Source organism: Gordionus sp. m RMFG-2023, chromosome 1 (assembly GCF_954871325.1).
Source record: "Gordionus sp. m RMFG-2023 chromosome 1, tfGorSpeb1-WG-v2, whole genome shotgun sequence".
Classification (NCBI taxonomy): Eukaryota; Metazoa; Nematomorpha; class Gordioida; order Chordodea; family Parachordodidae; genus Gordionus; species Gordionus sp. m RMFG-2023.
The window spans coordinates 34326161-34346561 of record NC_088775.1 but is presented as its reverse complement, the minus strand read 5'-3'; the positions used below and the strand labels follow the sequence as shown (position 1 = coordinate 34346561).

The following is a 20401-nucleotide window of genomic DNA, read 5'->3' as shown; positions in this document are numbered from 1 at the left end:
AATACATTGTATCAATATTATATAAAATAGCTATTAGTAGGTTATTAATTCAAATATATTGCAAAAAATATATTTCGCATAAAATATGAGGTAATTTTATAGAATGCATCTCATAATTATATTAAAATATGATGCATAAAACGGAATAGATAAAAAAAAGTGAAAAACTACTATATTCGCCACATCAAATCTTTTCAATATTTTAATAATATTAACCGCTTATTTCCTTGATTGTTTATGGTTTGCAGTCCTTGTGACTTGTCAGCTACTTAAAATTCCACTGACTGGGAGGAGGCCCGATTATCAATAAATTGGAAATATGTTTTATCATAAGATTTGCATGTAAATCCGTCATATTGACGTTCATAAGATGAAAGCCACGCCTATCAATAGTACTACATGGAATTGTGTTATTGCAATTTTGAAACTCATTCAAATCACAATGTCTACGGCAGTAATGAATTTGATAACAGAGTACCTTCTGTTTTTTTTCAATATTACTAATCAAAATTGACTTATTTCATTATCTTTTTGAAATATTATAATATGTTCTCCTTTGAAATATTAAATAAACATTCATTTAGAAATTATAAAAGAGATTTAGGTCACCAGGTACACGATTTCAGAAGACGATTAGTTTGCTGAGTGTTCTTGTTTGAAGGATTGAATAATTCAAATAGAACATCAAACATCTGATAAGAATTCCCCATTTTCTTATCAGATGGACAACCCATTAAATTTTGCACTTTAGCTAGGATTTGGTGAATTTTTGAAATACATATTCCTGGCCTCATAGTTTGTCTAAACTAACCTTAATATACGAAGACTGCTAGATGCCCTTGTGCAACAAATATCCTCCCAATCTTCAACTGAATGCCTAATTTGATTGCTATTTGATCCAACGCCTTTTTATTTTATGAGACAGGCTATATAAACTATATACTGGTTAATATATGCTTCTAAGTGATTAACACCTATTTCACATTTAATTGCACTGGACGCCGCTAATTCTAAAAGGTGATTTAAACAATGCCAGGTTGAGATACTAGATTTCTTTCCAGACATGACACTACCATCGCTCCAATTTTTTTGCAAATTTTTGAAAAAACAACGGATTTATAGATCCAGTAGGATATGAACAATACCCTCTATATCTTTTGATTCCAGTTTAATCAGATAAATATAAAAATAGATTCATCAAAATGGATCTCAATATCGACTTTATATAAATCACCAAAGATGGTTTATTTGACAATGTTGTAGATGCATCTGATCTTGGATTGTAAATTAATATTTATAATTTCCATATTTTCTTTGGAAATGCTCACAATTATTAACAAGGCAGAATACCTAGAAAACAAAATATGTTCGATGTCTATCGAAACCATGGTGCTTTTGCATATATATTAACGATTCAAAATCTACAAATGGTAGATTTAATTTTGCAGGATAATATGCAGTATTAGATATTATCTTAATTTATCTATCAATGTCATCAACCTTTGTAATGCAATCTCTAGCACTATTGTTTTTGTTTGTTTGCATAGGTCCCAACATATTCAAAAATTTAACTTCGTAGTTTATAAGTTCTGTCTTACAAATGGCTGCTACCAATTGTATAATTTCACCATTCACTTGATATAAGCAGTCCTTGTGAGGAAGCAGGGTTTCAGCAAGTAAACGGCTAGTCAAAACGATTGATCCTCTTATTTTAATTGGATATTCATTTTTTAAGAACCAATTAAAATAGGAAAGGATGAGTTTTTGAATTAAAATGTATAATTACATTAATATATTACCATTTTCTTTATAAAATATTTTATTTTTATTTCATGATATCTAAAACCCTCACCTAGCAAGATTAAATTTTTAGAATATCCGTTTAAAAATTTAAATCTCTGACAAATTTTAGAAAAGATCCAGTATTATGGTAAATAACTATTTTCTCGAGTCTTTATTTTGTAGATTATTGATGAGGGTATCATATTATTCTGTGCCTGAATTAATTTTTTATATTAAAAGAACAAAGAACCCGCTGCTTAGCTCTCCCATCCCCCACATTCTCACCATAATCTATTTAATCCTTGTTTACTCACTATTACAATATCGGAAAGGGTTCCACTCATTTTTGTTAAATTACAACTGGGTACAAGGTATATTGGTATCCGTGAGGAAAAAAATCGGCATAAATTTATGAAGGGTAGGCCTTAAAATTCACGTTCGCTCATTTTGGGCAGGTCTATGACCAACATATTAGATAAGATATTTGATCAAACCAATCTTCTACCATATTTCAATCAATTAGAAATGGGGTTATATTAAGTGGAAATAATACCGACCACATTTGTTAATTCATTAAAACGGTTTTAGGGAAGGGTGTGAGTAGGAATGAATAGTTGATAATTTATTGATCAAAAAATAAATAAAGAGGATATTCGAAAAGCGACAAATTTTGACATAAAATTGAGAGAAAATGTTATGGCTCAGCTCAAAGCTTTTAGATTACGAAGAAATCTAATTTGAAGTAAATTTTTCTTATTATATTATGATAGTACAATGAAAAATCAAAAATCGTTTTTAAAATAAAATAAAATGCAAAAATAAAAAATTAATTAGATAATCGATATTTGATTATTCAATTTTAAAAAAAATATCAATAGATTATTATATCCAAAATATATCATTTTAAAAAATCTCCTTTTTTAAAAAGAAATTTCCAAATTATATTTTAAAATAAACAAAATACATTTAAAAGAATTTTTTTTAATCACAAATTATAAAAGTTAGTGCGGCAATCAGTTTCACCAATTACATTTGAAACACCAAGTGAATATGATATGATTTTTATTTTAATTTATATTTTTTTACGAAAATGATTGAAGTAAAGACTATATAAGTTTTTAAAAACATTAAAAAATATATAAATCCAATTAAAATTTTTATGTTATGATAGGGTAATCATGTATTAGCGCTGACGTTGATTTTATAATATATATTATCACAAAAATCGTTGACAAACCGAGTTAGTGAGTACAGATATCAAACCTACCCTTTAGATCTAGGTTCGAATCCAGGATGGTATGGGTGTCTTTTTGAAGCTACCCTACGGGGTAGTAAAAACTCCACAAAGCTGACTCCAAAATGGCTTAACCAAGTTCATAGCCGAAAAAATCGGCTCAACCTTGAAGCGCGATCCTTCAACTTAAAATTATCAATGTTTGGAGATGTCAATGGGAACACTTTTTTTTTTAATGATGATTGCTTTTATCATTTTAAAATTTATAAAAATTTCAAATCAGTTAATATGATATGTAAGTTAATATTTTGACTTTTTATTATTAAAACATAACAAATGTTAGAACAAGAAATCAAATAGATGGTTATTGAAAATTTTGATTTTGAAATTATATGCAATTAATTCTTAAAAAAAATTACATAAAAAGTATGTTTATAGTAGGTATTTTCCATAAAAATTTAAACAAAACAGAAAAATGAACAAATTTATAAAACGCAAAATTATGTTTATAGGGTGGGAATTTTTAGAAATTTAAAATAAAAGTATTTTTCAAGAGTCAAATATAAAAGTATAATTATTATTTATTAAGTTCCAATTTTGAGCGATAATACACAGATTTCGAGTTCAAGGGTAAGCAATTTTTTTCAACTAGTGCTCGAAGGTTGAGCCTATTTTTAAGGATCGTATATTTAATCCCATAAAATTTATAAATAAGGCTATGCCTCGAGATATGGTTAATAGGCAGTAGATTAATCAAATGGGCACATTTTTATTATAAAAAAAATTTAAAATTTAATCAAAAATTTAAAATTTAATCAAAAATTGTCCAACCAATTCTTATTAGAAAGTTATCAGGTGTAAAAGGAATCTGATCTATCTCATCTAATCATAAATCAAAAGAATTTTCAATATAAATATTTATTGAGAATGCCTAGGCAAACTGTAAAATTCTGCAGGTATAAATTATTACTTAGCTGGCATTCGGCTAACTTTTCCCTGGCCTTCGGCCGGGTCATATCTTTGAGCTATTTAAAATTATTCACAATTCAATATTAATTGTATTAATATTTTTAGCTTTTATCGCACTATGGATATTTAAAGAAGAAATAAAGGTTATACCCCAATTTTTTATTATTTTAAAAGTTAGGTATATTATATTTAATAAAATTTTTTTTAAATATAAAATTGAAATAAAGTTTAGTGCCAATTTTTTTTATAAAATTGGCTTTAGAAACTAGCCTCAGCTTAAATTCTCAAATATAAATTGAATAAATTTTTTTTTGAAACTAATTGTAGTGTGTATAAAATATTGACTAGAAAATAATTTAAAAAGCAAGTTTTTATCACTTCTTATCAAATACAATATTATACAAAAAATTTATTAAATACTATAATTATAATGTGATTTGCCAATTCATCAAGAATTAGGAAAATCCTGTATATGCTACTGACTCACAAGGAAGGGAAATTTCAATAAAATTTATTTCATAAAATAAGTTTTATGTTGGAAAATTGAAATTCAAATTTGCAAAATTTTGATTAAGAGGTTGGTGAGGAGAGAGTGGGGGTAAATTTTTTATTAGCTTAAAATGATATTTATGAAAACAGTCAAATTTGGGATGGAGGGTGGGGGGGATCCCCTCCCCCTTATTTACGCGCCTGATAAAGTCATGATCATATAAATTAATAATTATACTTCATTAAATATATGGTTTAAATATTCTAATATCATTATGTTCAAAATAATTAGAAATGGAATAAGTAATATTATAATATTTAATCCGCTAGGTGGCATTTATTATTTATATTATATATAAAATAATATAATTTTTAAATTGGGATTACTCATGAAAATCATTAAAGGTTTATTATAATCAGCTGAATTGGAAATGACTAAACAATCACTATTCATTATAAAATTATATTTACTTACCCATATCTAACAACTAATCTAACTTCAGGCATAACGTCGTTCAAAAAATAATTTAAAAATTCAATTTAAAAAAATAAAATATGCCACCTTGTGAAATAAACATTATAGATTTGTTATTCTAATTATTTTGAATATAATAACATTAAAAGATTTCATATTATTAAATTAAATATTAATTTTTATTTCATAATTAAATATGTCCGTTAAAAACAATTTAATTTTAATGACTTTTTATATTGTAAAAAAATGAATCAGAACTTAATTAATATATTTTATAAATAATCTTTTACCTGTAGCATTTGCTATTTATCTAGATATTTCTAGTTCAAACCGTTTTAATATTTTAAATTAAAAAAATTAACAACCAAAAAATTAGAAAATTTTCAAAAATCAATAAAAAACGTGAAATTAGATCAGCATACCCAATCATCTATTCCTTTATCTCTTAATGGCGTAAGTTTATTTTAACAAACATATTGCGAAATCGACTTTAAAAATTGGATCTGATAGAGGGATTAATATTTTAGATGGCCAGATCTACTTCTGATTTCCAATTAAAACTTTATGGATATCATGAAAAGAAATTTAAAATCCCCTCTATTACAAGGATGAAACCAAAAAAAAAACTATAGGAAATATATAAAATTCTATTATATGAGAATCATAGAGGGATCTTATAAATTCAATGTCTAATAGACAGGGGCGTCACTAACCTTTACAATTTCAGGGAGCCCAAAAAATTTTTTATATTAAAATTAAATCTTTTTTTTTTTAGCTAACTGACCTTTTTTTAGTGGTATAAAAAAATTCCAAATTTTGAGGGGGCTTATCAAATTTTTCGGAGGGCTCGAGCTCCCGCTACTACTGCTAATAGAATAAATGCCGTTATGAAAGTGAAACAAATATTTAAAGTCAAGGACGATTATTTATGAATGATAAATTAAAATGAATGTAATTTATGAAGCGCTTTTATATTTTACTAATATAAATTAATAAATTTTATATCTCTTACAATATATTAACTATAATATAAAAATATTTAGTCTAAATAGTGTATTATTATTTTTATCGAAAATTTTAATATGCATAAAATAAAAAATGATGGACAAATAATATGAAGTTGGGCAGTATATACATTCAGGCTTAAGAATATTTTTTTGGCCAAAATCTCGATATAACCATCCATTTTCCAAAGGGACAGACCCAGATTTTAGAATTTTTAAATTTCCTTATTATTTTGAATAATTTTAGTTTTATTGTGTAAATGAGATTTTAATTAATATTAGAATCAAAGCATTTAGAGGATTGCGTTAGGAATGTAAACAATACATAATATAGAGCAGTAAATAAATATTAAGAGTTTCATTATATGATTTTTTGATATTTTAACGGAACGGTCAACGTTAAAGAGTGCATAGCTTTTCAAATATATACTTTACAACACTATTTTATCATAAATGTTTTTATTAAAAAAATAATTAGGCAAAGTGGTCAACGTTAAAGAGTGCATAGCTTTTCAAATATATACTTTACAACACTATTTTATCATAAATGTTTTTATTAATACATTTATTAGAGTCCTTTTCATCAAAAAAATGTGTACTTCTATCCCTTAAAGTAAAATCAGCTTTGAAAAAAAGTATATTTAATGTATAAGATCCTTCGGAATCTTCGTAATTTTCTAAAATTTAATCTATCTGACCAGCGAGGATCTGTTTTTAAGAAACAGATAGACCACCTTGCTCATAAATATAAAATCAGTTGTCTGATAGAGACTCATATACATAGGAGTAGCCAAAGGAGGTGGGGGGAGGAGAAATCCTTTTTTCAGAAAGTTATGTTTTCGTTAGTATCACCTTAAGCTATTATGAATCTTCCCTCTACATTCCGCGACTCTCCCAAAATATAAACAATATTTATCACTATAAAAGATAATTTGAAAGAAAAATCAGCATAAGTTAAATAATGACTATTTATCAAAATTTTTAGAAAAAAAAGGATTTTTATAAAAAAAAGTGAATCAAAACTAATATTTTAAAAATGTAACATAGCCAAAGGCCTGCAATAGGTGATTTTAAAGATCTCAAATTTATGGGTAAGAAACTAACCTCCCTCTTAGCAAGATCCTTGCTATGCTCATGCTCATAAATAAAAAATTAGCCTAGCTATGACAAACAAAATTATAGTCTTAACAGAAGTCTCTGCCTAATTTTATAGATTTTAATATAAAATTTATTTGCTAGTCAAAGTATGCAAGAATTATTTACATAATTAACTTGGTTGGTCATGGATTCAAATGTGTCTAGTTGGGGGTCTTGAGGGTTTGAGGATGTTTCAACACTCTCCGATAATGAGTCGGATTCTTGCTATAAAATCGTTTTTATTTTTTTTTAAAATTATAATAACTGGATCAAAATATTGCCAAATACTTGGCTTATTATAGTAGTTTTGGCGTCAAAAAAACATAGGAAATGTGAAAATCTTCGGATTAAAAAGTTTTTATCACTGTAATATTGATCCAAATTATAAAAAAGTCGAATGCAAATTGAAATGCAGATTATTATTAATCCCAGAGTATTCACATCCTTAATCCTTGCCTATTAGTATTATATTATCAATAACGTTAATTTTTTAGATATATTTAAAAAATATGTATCATACTTTGAATTTAACTCTGAGATGATTGTTTGCTCCGTAATTTGATGCTAGATTGCTCGAATCGTTTTCTTTACTTGTAAAGAAGAGTTTTTAAAAAATAAATTAATAGTATACTTGTTTAGATAAAAAATATATTATAATATTCGGAAAATTTTCTTACGCTAGATCAATCAGGGGTTTATAAATTTATATTGTTAGTTACATTATATGGATAAAAATCACTTTGATAGTAACATTTATTTTAAATGTATTTTTATTAATAATCAGAATTTAAATCATAAATAATGTTATATGACATCAAACAAAATGTTTAAGCAAATAGATTGAAATAAGGGGGGGGGGGTTGTGGGTATCTATGAGTTTATTTATTTTATATACCAACTAAGAATATAAAGAATTAATTAATCTCATAGCCTTAGATCTTCATTTTAAAGTGAATAACATTAAGAACCTCATCGTCATTCCCAGAGATATTTTATAGAAACTTAAGCTCATAATTATGATAATCATATCTAATTCTAAAATTTAGAGCCAATTTATTGGCATAATTTTATTATATGTTATTTTAAAGATTCAATAATTTCTCAGCAAATTCTATCTTTTTAAAAATGATTAGTCAGATTGATTATTAGGATAGACTTTAATTTACTATATCTTTTAGCTGATTTACATATATATACATTGTTAGAATCTTTAGCTTTATATTTTTTTACTTTATAGATAGATAAAGTTTTGTAAGAAGTCAATTTTCCTTTCAATATTCACCATTAATTAGTCATTTTTTGAATATATTAGACAATTTATTGACCAATTTACTAAAGATTAATTAAATATTAATTAATTCTTGTAAATCAAAGTTTAGATAGTAAAGGATATATATATATTATAATTACAATCTATCGAATTATTCATGTATCTTCATATAAAAATTCTGAGCCTGGCTTGTCCCTACCATCAGTTTACCTATCTAGCACCGAAACCAATAACATTAATTGCCTGAACTAATATCAAAGGGTAGATTATGGTTATTGTAATTCAGAAAATACTATTCGGCCAATTGATTTATATTTAACTGGTCAAATATGCTCATATTCATTTAAATGTTTTTATAGTATTCACTTTAATAGTTATATGGGTAACATTTTGATTTATTCTTGAAATACTGTTTCATTTTCACTTACTATAACAGAGTCGTTTCCTGGTTCAATAGAATAATCATTCTCTTTGATAAACGCTAGTTAATTTTCCTTTAGTCAAAGTTTTCAATCTATTTCGGTTCTTAGTATGAATTTTACTTCAGACGGACCAATTTCTCTGAAAAAGAAGTTCAACTTGGAAGGGTTAATAAGATATTTGACTTCCCTTAAAGGGCAAATAGCGAGAAAATAATACACTTGGTATATGATTTTTTAAAAAATTTAACAATTTTTTTAATAATACATATATATAAATTAAATAACTCTTTTTAAAGATACCAAAAAAATAATTGCAAATGTGTGAGTGGCATCCATAAAATTGAATAGGGCTAAAGGCCAATTGGGATTTTAAAATTCTCCAAGTAGCCTTTATATTAGACCCTTATCCGTAACTTAGGAATACACTTTTGTAGGATTTAATTTTCAATTATATTATTAAATTGTTGGGAAATATAATCTTATGGCTATTTTCCTGGGTAAAAACTTATAAATATGGAAACCGGCCTCATTACCATAAAACTTATAATGCTTTTATTTTGGATACTGTGCCACCTATCTGAAACAATAGATAAATGTGATATATTATGTATAGTATCCACAACCTTCACTTCTATATTTACAAAGGCTTTATCTAAGAGAGATGAACTACTTTCGAATGGGTAAAGGGCATATTTTTTTAAAAGACTCTTTTATATATAAATTTTTGGTAATATAAAACAGTAAATTGCTTACAAATTCCGCCTTTGCAAAAATTTTATCAAGTTTTAATTTTTCTTTGGTATATTAACCTTTTATACTAGATTTTACATATAATATTTGATAATAAGTCAGAGTTTAGTTATGGACTCAAAATCAAATTTCTGGGATACTTAGTAAAATAATGGCATCCAAGTCGATTAGAAAGTTGTCATTTTGATTTAATTCTTCATCAGATTTACTATCACTACTATAAATATTATTATTTTTTGCTAATATCGTTTGTTTAAAATTAAGGGTTTCCCAAGATTCTTTAACTAAGGTTAAATTGATAAACAAGTTCAAATACATAATAATTATATGATACATTTAATCAAAAATATCAAAATAACATTTTAGATTATATGACTATAATTGACTACTTTCGGTCAATTGACGGTATTATCGACTTGCCAGCCCTGTTTTAATATGAAAGCCAAATACTTTTTGTTGTATCTTTCTTTTTTATATAACATGTAATTAAATAAATGATTTATCATGTGATATAAGTTAATTTTTTCAAAACTTAAATTTTTATTGAATAACTTTATATGATTATTTTTATGAGTTGTCATTATCGAATATATTTAAGATATTCGAATTGAATATCTAATTTTATTGGCACCAATATGAGGTAAATTACTATATGGTGTAATTAATTATTATACAATTTTTACATTATCGTTGTTGTCTTATGTGAAAGATTATACTATGAAGAAGACGGACGTGGCCATTAATTTAAAACAATTTGAATGATAAATTTAACAGTGTTATAATGTTCAAAGAACGTCATGTATCTAAGAAATGATTTTTAGGTTTTCAGATTTGCGTTAAGTTTACCAAAAATAATATTTTTTAACAGTACATAAATTATTCTATTGTTTTGTCGGTCATGGTATATATTATAACTTTATTAAAAAATATATTCTCTTTTTATATTTAATTAATTCTTAAAAAATCAATGTCCTAATTCAATTGTCGTTTTTTGCATACAAATTTTTATTGTGTTTGTAAGTTCCTTTTTTGGAACTCTATCTTTCAATATTTTTTTAAAAAAATATTATAAAATGATTATAATCATCTATAAAAAAAATTAGAAATTGTTTTTAAATAATGTTAATTTGAAAGTTTAATTTTATGATAATTTATTGTTATTTGTATATGTATTATAATATAGGGAGAGATAGAAGTTTAATTTTAAGCATTCGTTCTTTCTTTATAAACTAGAATTTACTGATTTGAAATTACTTTATCAATATAAAAAATTGAAAGACCTTAAAACCATTAATTGTTTTAAAGTCAACAAAACTATTGCTATTCATCAAAAGTTTTAAATTTACTCGTAGAAAAAAAAACTGAGGAACAATTCCATCTCGGTTATAAAATGTTTGTGGATATCTTCGCTGCAAAGACCATGGCATACGGGACATTTGGCTGGACTTTTGAGTTTTAGATCAGATTGATCGGTTTTAAATGAGAGTTTCAGCGGAGATTGATGATCGTAAAAATAGTTATTGCCTTTTAAAACAAAATTAATATTCTATCAATTATATATTTTGCAATAGATTTAGAAGTTAATAATTGAATAAGGATAATAAAAATTCAAAATATTAAAGTAGCAAAACAGTTGCTTTTATTTTATTGTTCCTGAACCTCAGCTAAAAATTATCATCATGATCGGAAATAAAGATGTCTGATAATTTAAGAGGCTGAAGTTCAGGAACAAAGTTTCTTATTATCTTAGCATTTTGCTTTTATATTTTTCATTTATGGCTTTCGAAGGCTCATGTAGAAGCATCTACGTCAGGAATCCATACCATTAATGGGATCCCTATTCAAATTAGAAGTATTCGGTTTAATAATAAGATTCAATTTTTCAAAGGACATTTACTATATTGCCCATTAGTTTAAACATGTTACATGCATTAGTCCAAGGTTTCATTAGTTGGTTTGGTTGTTTATTAACTTTTATGCAATATTTTTATTTTGAATCATCCTACCCGCAAGATATTTAAACCCACCCACCAATCTGCCCATTAAAAACATTATACTAAATTGTGAAATCAAAAATTATTTATTTATTTAAATCCTCGCATACGTTAATCATTTAAATTCTAATAAAAGAATCAATTTATAATTTGCATCCACTAATGCATTATTACATTATAAAAAATATTGAATAGCAATCATAAATTTAAAGGTAAAAAAATTTTCCATTTTTTATATTAATTCAAATAAAATATACTTCGTATCCTTTATGCGCTTCGATCAACTCCCATTTTTATATTCCCCATTCCTCTTGAAGTTAATAAAAATGGATTAAATTCCTAATCGAAAATATTCTAAACCTTAAATTCGATGAAATTGCATGGAAACAAGCCTCTTTACCCACCAAGATGGGAGGACTTGGTATCAGATCTCCGTCCGATCTCGCCTTAACAGCCATCATATCCGGTTGTCTTTAAAAAGAATATATTAAATTCTCATTTGATAAAACCCGAATTTTACTATAATGATGCTATCATTGAATGGAAAGCACGAATTATTGTTGATCACTCTTCCTGAAACGAATAAGCAGAGGGATAGACCTATTATTGCAATCTGCGTTGTTTCCAGAATGCAATTATCTGACCGTCCTTTATTCTCCTCACTGCTATATGGTTCAGGCCATGAGTTCCTTGAAGCTATTTCCTCAGTTAATTTGCAATTACAATTGAACCAAAACGAGCTCACTCACGTGATTGGTATTCGTTTAAACTGCCTAATAACCCAACCCCACATATGTTCAGGATGTAGTTCAGCCGTTTTGAGTAATGGAAGACATAGGCTCTACTGTCGGTAAAGGTCGTATCATTAGTAATAATCTATGCAATTCAATCATCCTTAGAACCTTGAGATCTGCTCAAATTCCCTCTATTCTTGAACCTTCCGGTCTTTTCAGATCTGATGGGAAACGGCCTGACGAGATTTCTCAAATTCCTTGGAAGCGTGGTTCTTGGTCTGGAATTACTCGTGTATTGATCTACTTGCACCATCCAATCAAACCCTTAACATTCTTGAGAAAAAGGAGTCACTTAAAATAGCTATATATTCCTAAATTTCTCAAGAATATTCATTTCCATCATTTCCACAACTTTTGGAAAATGTGCTTTATCTTTTTTCAAGGAACTCGGCTATATGCAAACTTACGGATGAACCTCGCGAAGGCTTCTTCTTACGACTAAGACTCGCCATAGTGTTACACAAGACTAATTACATTAGCTTCACAGGCAGCCTCATTCCACAAGATGATTAGTTTTAACTTCAATACATTTTGTGCCCTCCCCCCTCCCCTCTTTTTTTCCCTCTTTGTTATTTTCTTCTTATTATTAATATATGTATATTGTTCATTGTATATTATATGTAATAAATATTTGTTTTTATGAGAAAATAATTAACTATGTTTAAAAATTAATTTAAAATAAAATCTATACTAATAAAAATAATTTAAAGAAATAAAAAAAAATATATATAATGTAAATAATATTATTTTATATTCTAGTATAGTTGTATCATTTTATTCAGTTTAAACGTCAAAACATTTAAAGGATATGGAATTCATAGTCGGATGCTCGATTTTAAATGATTTACTATTTTTAAATTTGAAAAATAGTATTTAACCGGTTATGTATTACAGTATGTATTCCAAACTTTGAGATGATTTTTTAAATATCTGTTAATTTATAATTTTTATGTATAGATTTTATAAAAATTAGAGAATATACAAAAGTTAAGTGTCTGATATTCAGAGGATAGGCACTCTTCACATGCTAGAACAAATCTATCAAATTAGAAATTTTTCAAATTTAAAATTGCCCCAAAAATTGATAGAATTCGATTCTCAATGATTCTATAACCCAAAACAATATATATAGTTAATAAAATTTACAAACTAAAAAAATATATAACTTGTTAAAAAGGTATAATAAAATATATACTATGTAAAAAAAATATCATCCAATGGACATGCACTTATATATAAAAATAACGTTTGACCATATCATACTTCTAATTCGCTTTTTTACCGAGTTATGGAAGCTCTATGCAGCTACTCTATTAAAAATTTTCTACAGACTATTATTAAAAAATTTAGAAAGTCACCTCGAGAGTTTTCCATAGTAATACTAATTAACTGGTTAAAATTATGATTTGTAAGAGAAGAGAATACTACTATTATATTAATTTCTACGATTTAGCTATTACTCTTGTTATTTATTATTCGATGTCACGAATATATCTTTACACGAATAGTTTAAAGCAAGGGGTCGACCCAATGGCCAAGAGAGGATAGATATAGTGTTGTGATGATTTAATGAAACATATTGACGATTAAATTAAAACTCATTCATATAAAATTATTTTCTTCTGCAAAAATAAATAAAATAACAAAAGGAGTAATAAAAGAATTTTCAATAATGCTTTGTCTATATTTTAATTATATTTGCAAAGAAAATAAAATAACAAAAGGAGTAATAAAAGAATTTTCAATAATGCTTTGTCTATATTTTAATTATTTTTGCAAAGAAAATAATTTTGTATGGATGGGTATCGTCAATATGTTTCATTAAATCATCACAACACTGTATTTAATTTGGGCGTTTAATATCACCTAAGTTCATCCCTGTGCAAAAAACATAAATAGTTTTATATTAGAAAAATAATTATTGAATAGCAATATACATGTAAAGAAAAGAAAATTTATTGATTCCAATGCGTCGATAACAAATTATTTATCCTTTTTAAGAAAATAAAGAATTCGTTGAAATGAAAATTCAGACAGAAAAAAAACCAGAAATTCTAGAATTAATAAAGAAAAAAAAGTAAATAAAATGATAAAAAATTATAAGTTCGATATACAATAATAAGCTCTTCCCTGGAAATTTTATATCTACCTTAAAGATCTGCAAAAGTAGGCCCGGCCTGTACCCGGCCTAGTTCGAACTGGCTTCGGGACGGGCCTATTTTATAAAAAAAAGATATTGGATTCTGGCTGGGTTGGGTTAGGCCTTGGAATTTTTTTTTAATATATCTAAATTTATCAATTTTATGTTGAATTTTTAATTTAAAATAAAAATATTTGACTTTATTTATAGAAACTAGATGCCATAAAAAAAACATTTCTCTATTTTGAGTGATTATAAAAATTAATTTCTATATTTAAATAAATTTGGGCCGGGCTGATAAACTTTTAAAAACCCGCGCCGGGCTGAGCTTGAAAAATTGGGCCCGATACAGATCACTAATCACTTTCTCTGTTTAATTTTTACCGCTTTTTTTAGGCCCGATGCAGATCACTAACCACCTTCTCTGTTTAATTTTTACCGCTTTTTTTAGTAATCTACACTTTCTCAAACAAGTTTTTTAAAGGAATTTTAAAAAATTTTTCTTCACATTTATAATTTAATAATTATTTTTTAAATATGATAGGGGAGACTGGGGTTGGGTAACCGGGGTTTGGCAAACAAAATAATCTTATTTTAAAATTAAATAGACCAGAAAGTTTAAATTTTATCCTAATGTAGTTTTTATTAGTATGCATTTATCGTCAAAAAATCTTTTGAAATAATAAATTAATATAAATTTAATTTAAGAAATAAAATTTTGATATTAAATTCAAATGATTTTTAAATGACAGAATTTTAATTTTTATTAATAAATTATCATTTATATATAAATTGAATTTTATAACAAAGTTTAATTTAAGAAAGTTTTGAATATTTATCAGAGACCTGCAGAGGTAACATTTACACGGCCCGGCCCGGATTTTTTTTCCAAAAATTTTTTACGGCCCGCCCCGAGTTTAAATATTTTAGGCCCGACCCGGCCCGGATATTTAAAAAAAAATTTTTTTAGGCCCGGCTCGGAATTTTTTAAAATTATATTCCACCTGGTATATACAAAAAATTCACCTATTCTGTATTTTATCATATTTTTCTGCGAATATTATCATTTAATAAGCAAGCATAATAGATAATGTTGTTAAACGGCTCGTTTTCAGCCGATTTTTTAAAACGGTTAACTCAATATTTTCGCCAAAAATATTGACTAAGCTTCGAAATTTCGATACTATATGTCTAGACCTTTGCTCCTTCTATAAAGAAAATTTTCAGGCTTGCTTAATATTTTTCTGGATAAAATACTGGCCGTTTAACAACACTATACATATTTTATTTTTTTTATTCTAAACAGATATTTAGTATATTACAAATTGATACTATAAAAAATTTGTGTAAATAATATTTTGAGAATATACTATATTAATTGTATTTAAAAAAATAAAACTGATATTTTAATTATTTTTTTATTTAGTAAAAATTGTCATCTATCCGTGAAACGAAAATATTAATTTTTTAATTTACTTTTAATTATTTTTATCTTTCATAAAATTAATCCAATTACTTTCCGACCAACATTGCCTAGATGTGCAGGATCAAAATTACAAACAATACCTCTCATAGTTTTCTTGCACATCACACATCTCAAACTTGTAACAAGCAATTTTGTAACATTAATTTAAATATTCATATTCTATATACATAGTTTTGCTAAGAAATTTTAATTTTTATAATAAAAATATTCTTATATTAAAAAATAAAATAAAACAATGTCAACAATGTAACATTTGTGCTAAACTAATTAAAGTGACAAAGGGCAATATTTTATACAAACATAGTTACAAAGGGTCAACATGTCCTTAAATTATAACGATACCCAAAATCAAATATTATTGAGCTTCATCCTCCCCCTATTAACACAGATTTTCTTGAAAGATTTTTTGAATGTAAAAAAGGACCCACTTTAACACATCTACCAAATAAATCTAGAAGCCTAATTTCAAATTTTGTTATTAAACTTATCACAAAAGTTAATGATAACTTAAATTGTTTAAAATCATGGGAAGACTTATTAACCTTCTCTCACAAATGTCTTATACGTCCCGCTAACAAAGAGACCCATTACATGAACAAATAAAATCAAACATTGATAATTTTGACACTATTCAAATGATTAACTACAATCATAATGTTAAAAAGCAAGTAGATGATATAACACACAAATGCAAAATAATATCAAATAAAATAGATCAAGGTCTCAGATAACCATCTTTCTCCTATCAATGAAGAAACATTACAACTATTGAAACAACTACATCCTGAAGCTTCTACAGATAATCTACCCATCTCTCCAATCCACCAGACTGTAATTTTCACCAGTGATGAAATTGTCAATGCTATCAATTCTTTCAATAAAGACTCAGCAGGTGGTCTTAATTCTTCCCATAGTTCTGTCATCAAGGTTTTAACAACTTTTTGTAATAACATAATAAATAATGATATTCCAATACAAACTCACCAAATCCTTTTTGGTGCACGTCTAACTGCTTTATCCAAGCCAGATGGTGGTACCCGTCCCATTGCAGTAGGCTCTTTTTTCAGAAGATTAATAGCCAAAATCATAATCGAACACATCAAACATGATGCTGTCAACATTTTAAATTCTCATCAACTAGGTTTTGGGATCACGGGTGGCTGTGAAATAGCGGCTCATACCTTAAGTAATTAGAAAACCCACCACCTGATTCTGTAATATGTAAACTAGATTTCAAAAATGCCTTCAATAGCCTACATCGTACCTCATTTTTAAAATTCTTCTATGAAACTCTTTACTGTTATTCTAAATTTATTTAAATCATTATATGGTTTTCAGACGCCTTTGACATATGGATCTTATCAGATTTTATCCCAAGAGGGCATCCAGCAAGGGGATCCATTAGGACCTCTTCTTTTTTGTTTTATAATCCATCATCTCATCTACCAATTAAACAAAATACCTAGATCTTAATCTATGATATTTAGACGATGGGACCATCTGTGGCCCTTCAGCTAATGTACTAAGCGCCTTAAAACACCTGGAAATCAATCCCCAAGCTATCGGCCTGGTACTCAACATAAATAAAACAGAATTATGTTTCTTAAACAATAAGCTACAAAAGTTGGAAGGCTATAAAATCATTGCTCCTGACAGCTTAACCTTACTTGGGTCCCCATTAGCTAATGCGACCAAGTCGGAAGATTTTCTCCATAAGATTTTTAGAAGCTTTTACAGTATGGAGCACATTCTAAGTCTCCTACCAGCGCATTAATCTTTATTTTTAATTTGCAAATGCCTGTACATTTCTAAATTTATGCACATTTTCCGATCATCATCTTTTTTCAAAAACAATGAATTCAATTCTAAAATTCAGGATAAATTTAAAATATTTCTGGAAATAATTTTAAACATAAATTTAAACTCATTCAATTGGTCACTTGCTCAGCTACCTTCTAAACTAGGCGGTTTAGATTTTTTTCCGCTCAATCTTTTATCCATATCATCATTCGTATCATCTAGATTATTTAACAATTCTATGATTTCTGGCTTCATATGCCCTACCGATAGTTTATTAGACGACGCTATTGACAAATGGAATGCAAACACACCAATTAACACCGTATTACCATCAATCATCACACGCAAAAAAATTTTCACACCTTTAATCTCGAAATACCAAACAGATATATCAGTCAATCCACCTTTAGATTGCATTCAACTCCTTCAATTATCTGACAGACTTGGTGGTCATGAATGTTTAGAATCATTCCCTAGTCTCAACCTTGGTAATCTCTTATCAGATGAACAACTGAGAGTAACCATTGGTTTACGTCTAGGTTGCGATATAGTACAGCCTCATGCCTGCATCAAATGCAAATATCCCGTTGATTCAAAGGGTAGACATACCTTAAATTGTATTTTTAGTCAAGGGCGACATCAACGCCACTCAGCTGTAAACCATATAATAAATAGAAGCTTAACAGCTGCACACATTCCAAACAATCTTGAACAATCAAATTTATCTCAAGTAGATGGTTTAAGACCTGATGGTATGACAACCATACCTATGGGACTACACTTGTGTCTCATCCTTCCCTTCAAACATAAATTTCAATTTAGTAACACAGGCAGAAATTAAAAAGACAAACAAATACAAAAATTTTAAAAACTTCATATTCACTCCAGTAGTGACTTCTACTAACGGGCATTTTTCGCCTTCAACATTTATGTTTTTAAAAAATCTGGGTAATAAAATACGACTTTTCACAAATGAACCCAGAGAATTTCTTTTTATTCGACAAAAAATTCAAATAGAAATTTTTAGACACAATTATGGTTCCTTTTTAGGGACTCAATTATAGAATTTTATTTTTAATTATATAATTATAAATTTATAAATTATAATTTTTTTAATTAGGTTTTATGTAAATTTAAAAATATAAATAAATAGATATTATCTTTTTAAAAAAAAATAAAAAAATATAATATATATTATATAATAATGTATTTCTATTATCCTTTGTGTATTTATTCTATGGCAGGAAAACTATAATTATATTATGTAATAGATACTATGAGTGTTAGCTAGTGATAACTTTCACCCAACATTATATTAATCATAACTATATATAATCATTATAACCATATATAGACGAATATAATAATTCATGTTGCATAAATTTTTTTAAAAAATTTTACGGCCCGGGTATTTTAGAAAATTTCAGGCCCGGCCCGGGTATATTTTATGAGTGTTAGCTAATGATAGCTTTCACCCAACATTATATTAATCATAATTATATATAATCATTATAAACATATCTAATTGACGAATATAATAATTCATGTTGTATAAATTTTTTTTAAAAATTTTACGGCGCAGCCCGGGGAGCCGGGACTGCAGGTCTCTGATATTTATTAACACAAGATATTATTTAAATCACGATTAGTCAATTTAGAGTTAGCGAGGCTTGTTAACCATACAAGTCAATTATAGCAGTTAAAATAGAAAAAAATATTTCAAAATCTTGGAAAGAAAAGCTCATGGCTGTGTATGTCTTGTATTTAGGATTTAAGCTAAGTAATCATAAGCTCTCCTTAACATCCTTATTTTTATATGTCCAAAATGTTTATTTTAATTAACTAAAATTTTCTAATTTTATAATAGCTTCAATTTAAAAGTATTATGATATGTTGAACAATAAAACAATAAATTTATTCCATACGTATCCTTATTAATAAAAAAAATGCATTTAATTCATTTTATACTAAAAAAACCAAAGGTTTAGGAAGTCCTTTGAAGTGGCTTGCCTAACCCCGCTATTGGGGCTTTTTGGACAAAATTTATATTTTTGCAAAAAATAAAATTTAAGTAATATGATTATATTCTTAAATTTCTTTATAAGGACCTTGATAGAGTATAGTTTAAGGTATCGATTCATATATTGTTTTTTATAATATCTAATGAAACAGGATATCCGAATTTGCAAAAATCGTTTCGATTAGCCTCAGTCTCCCCTAATGATAAGGTTCATTATAAATGTTCTAAATTCAAACAAATAGTTTTGGTTATTGAATTTATAATAAACAATCATGGCTTCACAACAAAAAATTCTACCTTAGATAGATTAAGAATATAGTAGGGATATATAATATATACACTCACATAAACTCGTGTGTTAGTCAAGTAGAGTTAGGACAAAATAGATTTTTGTTACATATACTCATAATTCTTCATATTCACATTTATAGAACGAGAAAAAACATAATATATTTTTTAACATTATAAAAACAAAACTTGTAATCTATATATCGTTAAAACTGATTGAATAAAATTTTTAAAAATTAATTCTTCAGATTATATATATTTAAATAATATGTAAATAAAAAAGAATAATATAGCATATTGAAAATAAAAATATATTACAAATGAAACACTTTTTTTAATCGGGTTAA

General features: G+C 26.7%; 1 protein-coding gene across 6 annotated transcripts in view; it reads right to left on the bottom strand.

The window, feature by feature from the left end:
• The window catches only part of LOC135931032 (putative uncharacterized protein DDB_G0287457), a 70168-nt gene that overhangs the window by 34154 nt on the left and 15613 nt on the right, over positions 1 to 20401 (bottom strand). For 4 of the 6 annotated variants that reach the window (XM_065467894.1, XM_065467890.1, XM_065467891.1 and 1 more), the window contains 3 exons: positions 10879 to 11056; positions 7611 to 7680; positions 7217 to 7315 (listed from right to left, as the gene is read on the bottom strand). In XM_065467894.1, the coding sequence (XP_065323966.1) occupies positions 7217 to 7315; positions 7611 to 7680; positions 10879 to 11056 (347 nt within the window). The remainder of the gene's footprint in view (positions 1 to 7216; positions 7316 to 7610; positions 7681 to 10878; positions 11057 to 20401) is intronic. The other 2 variants (XM_065467892.1, XM_065467895.1) reach the window with 1 other exon arrangement.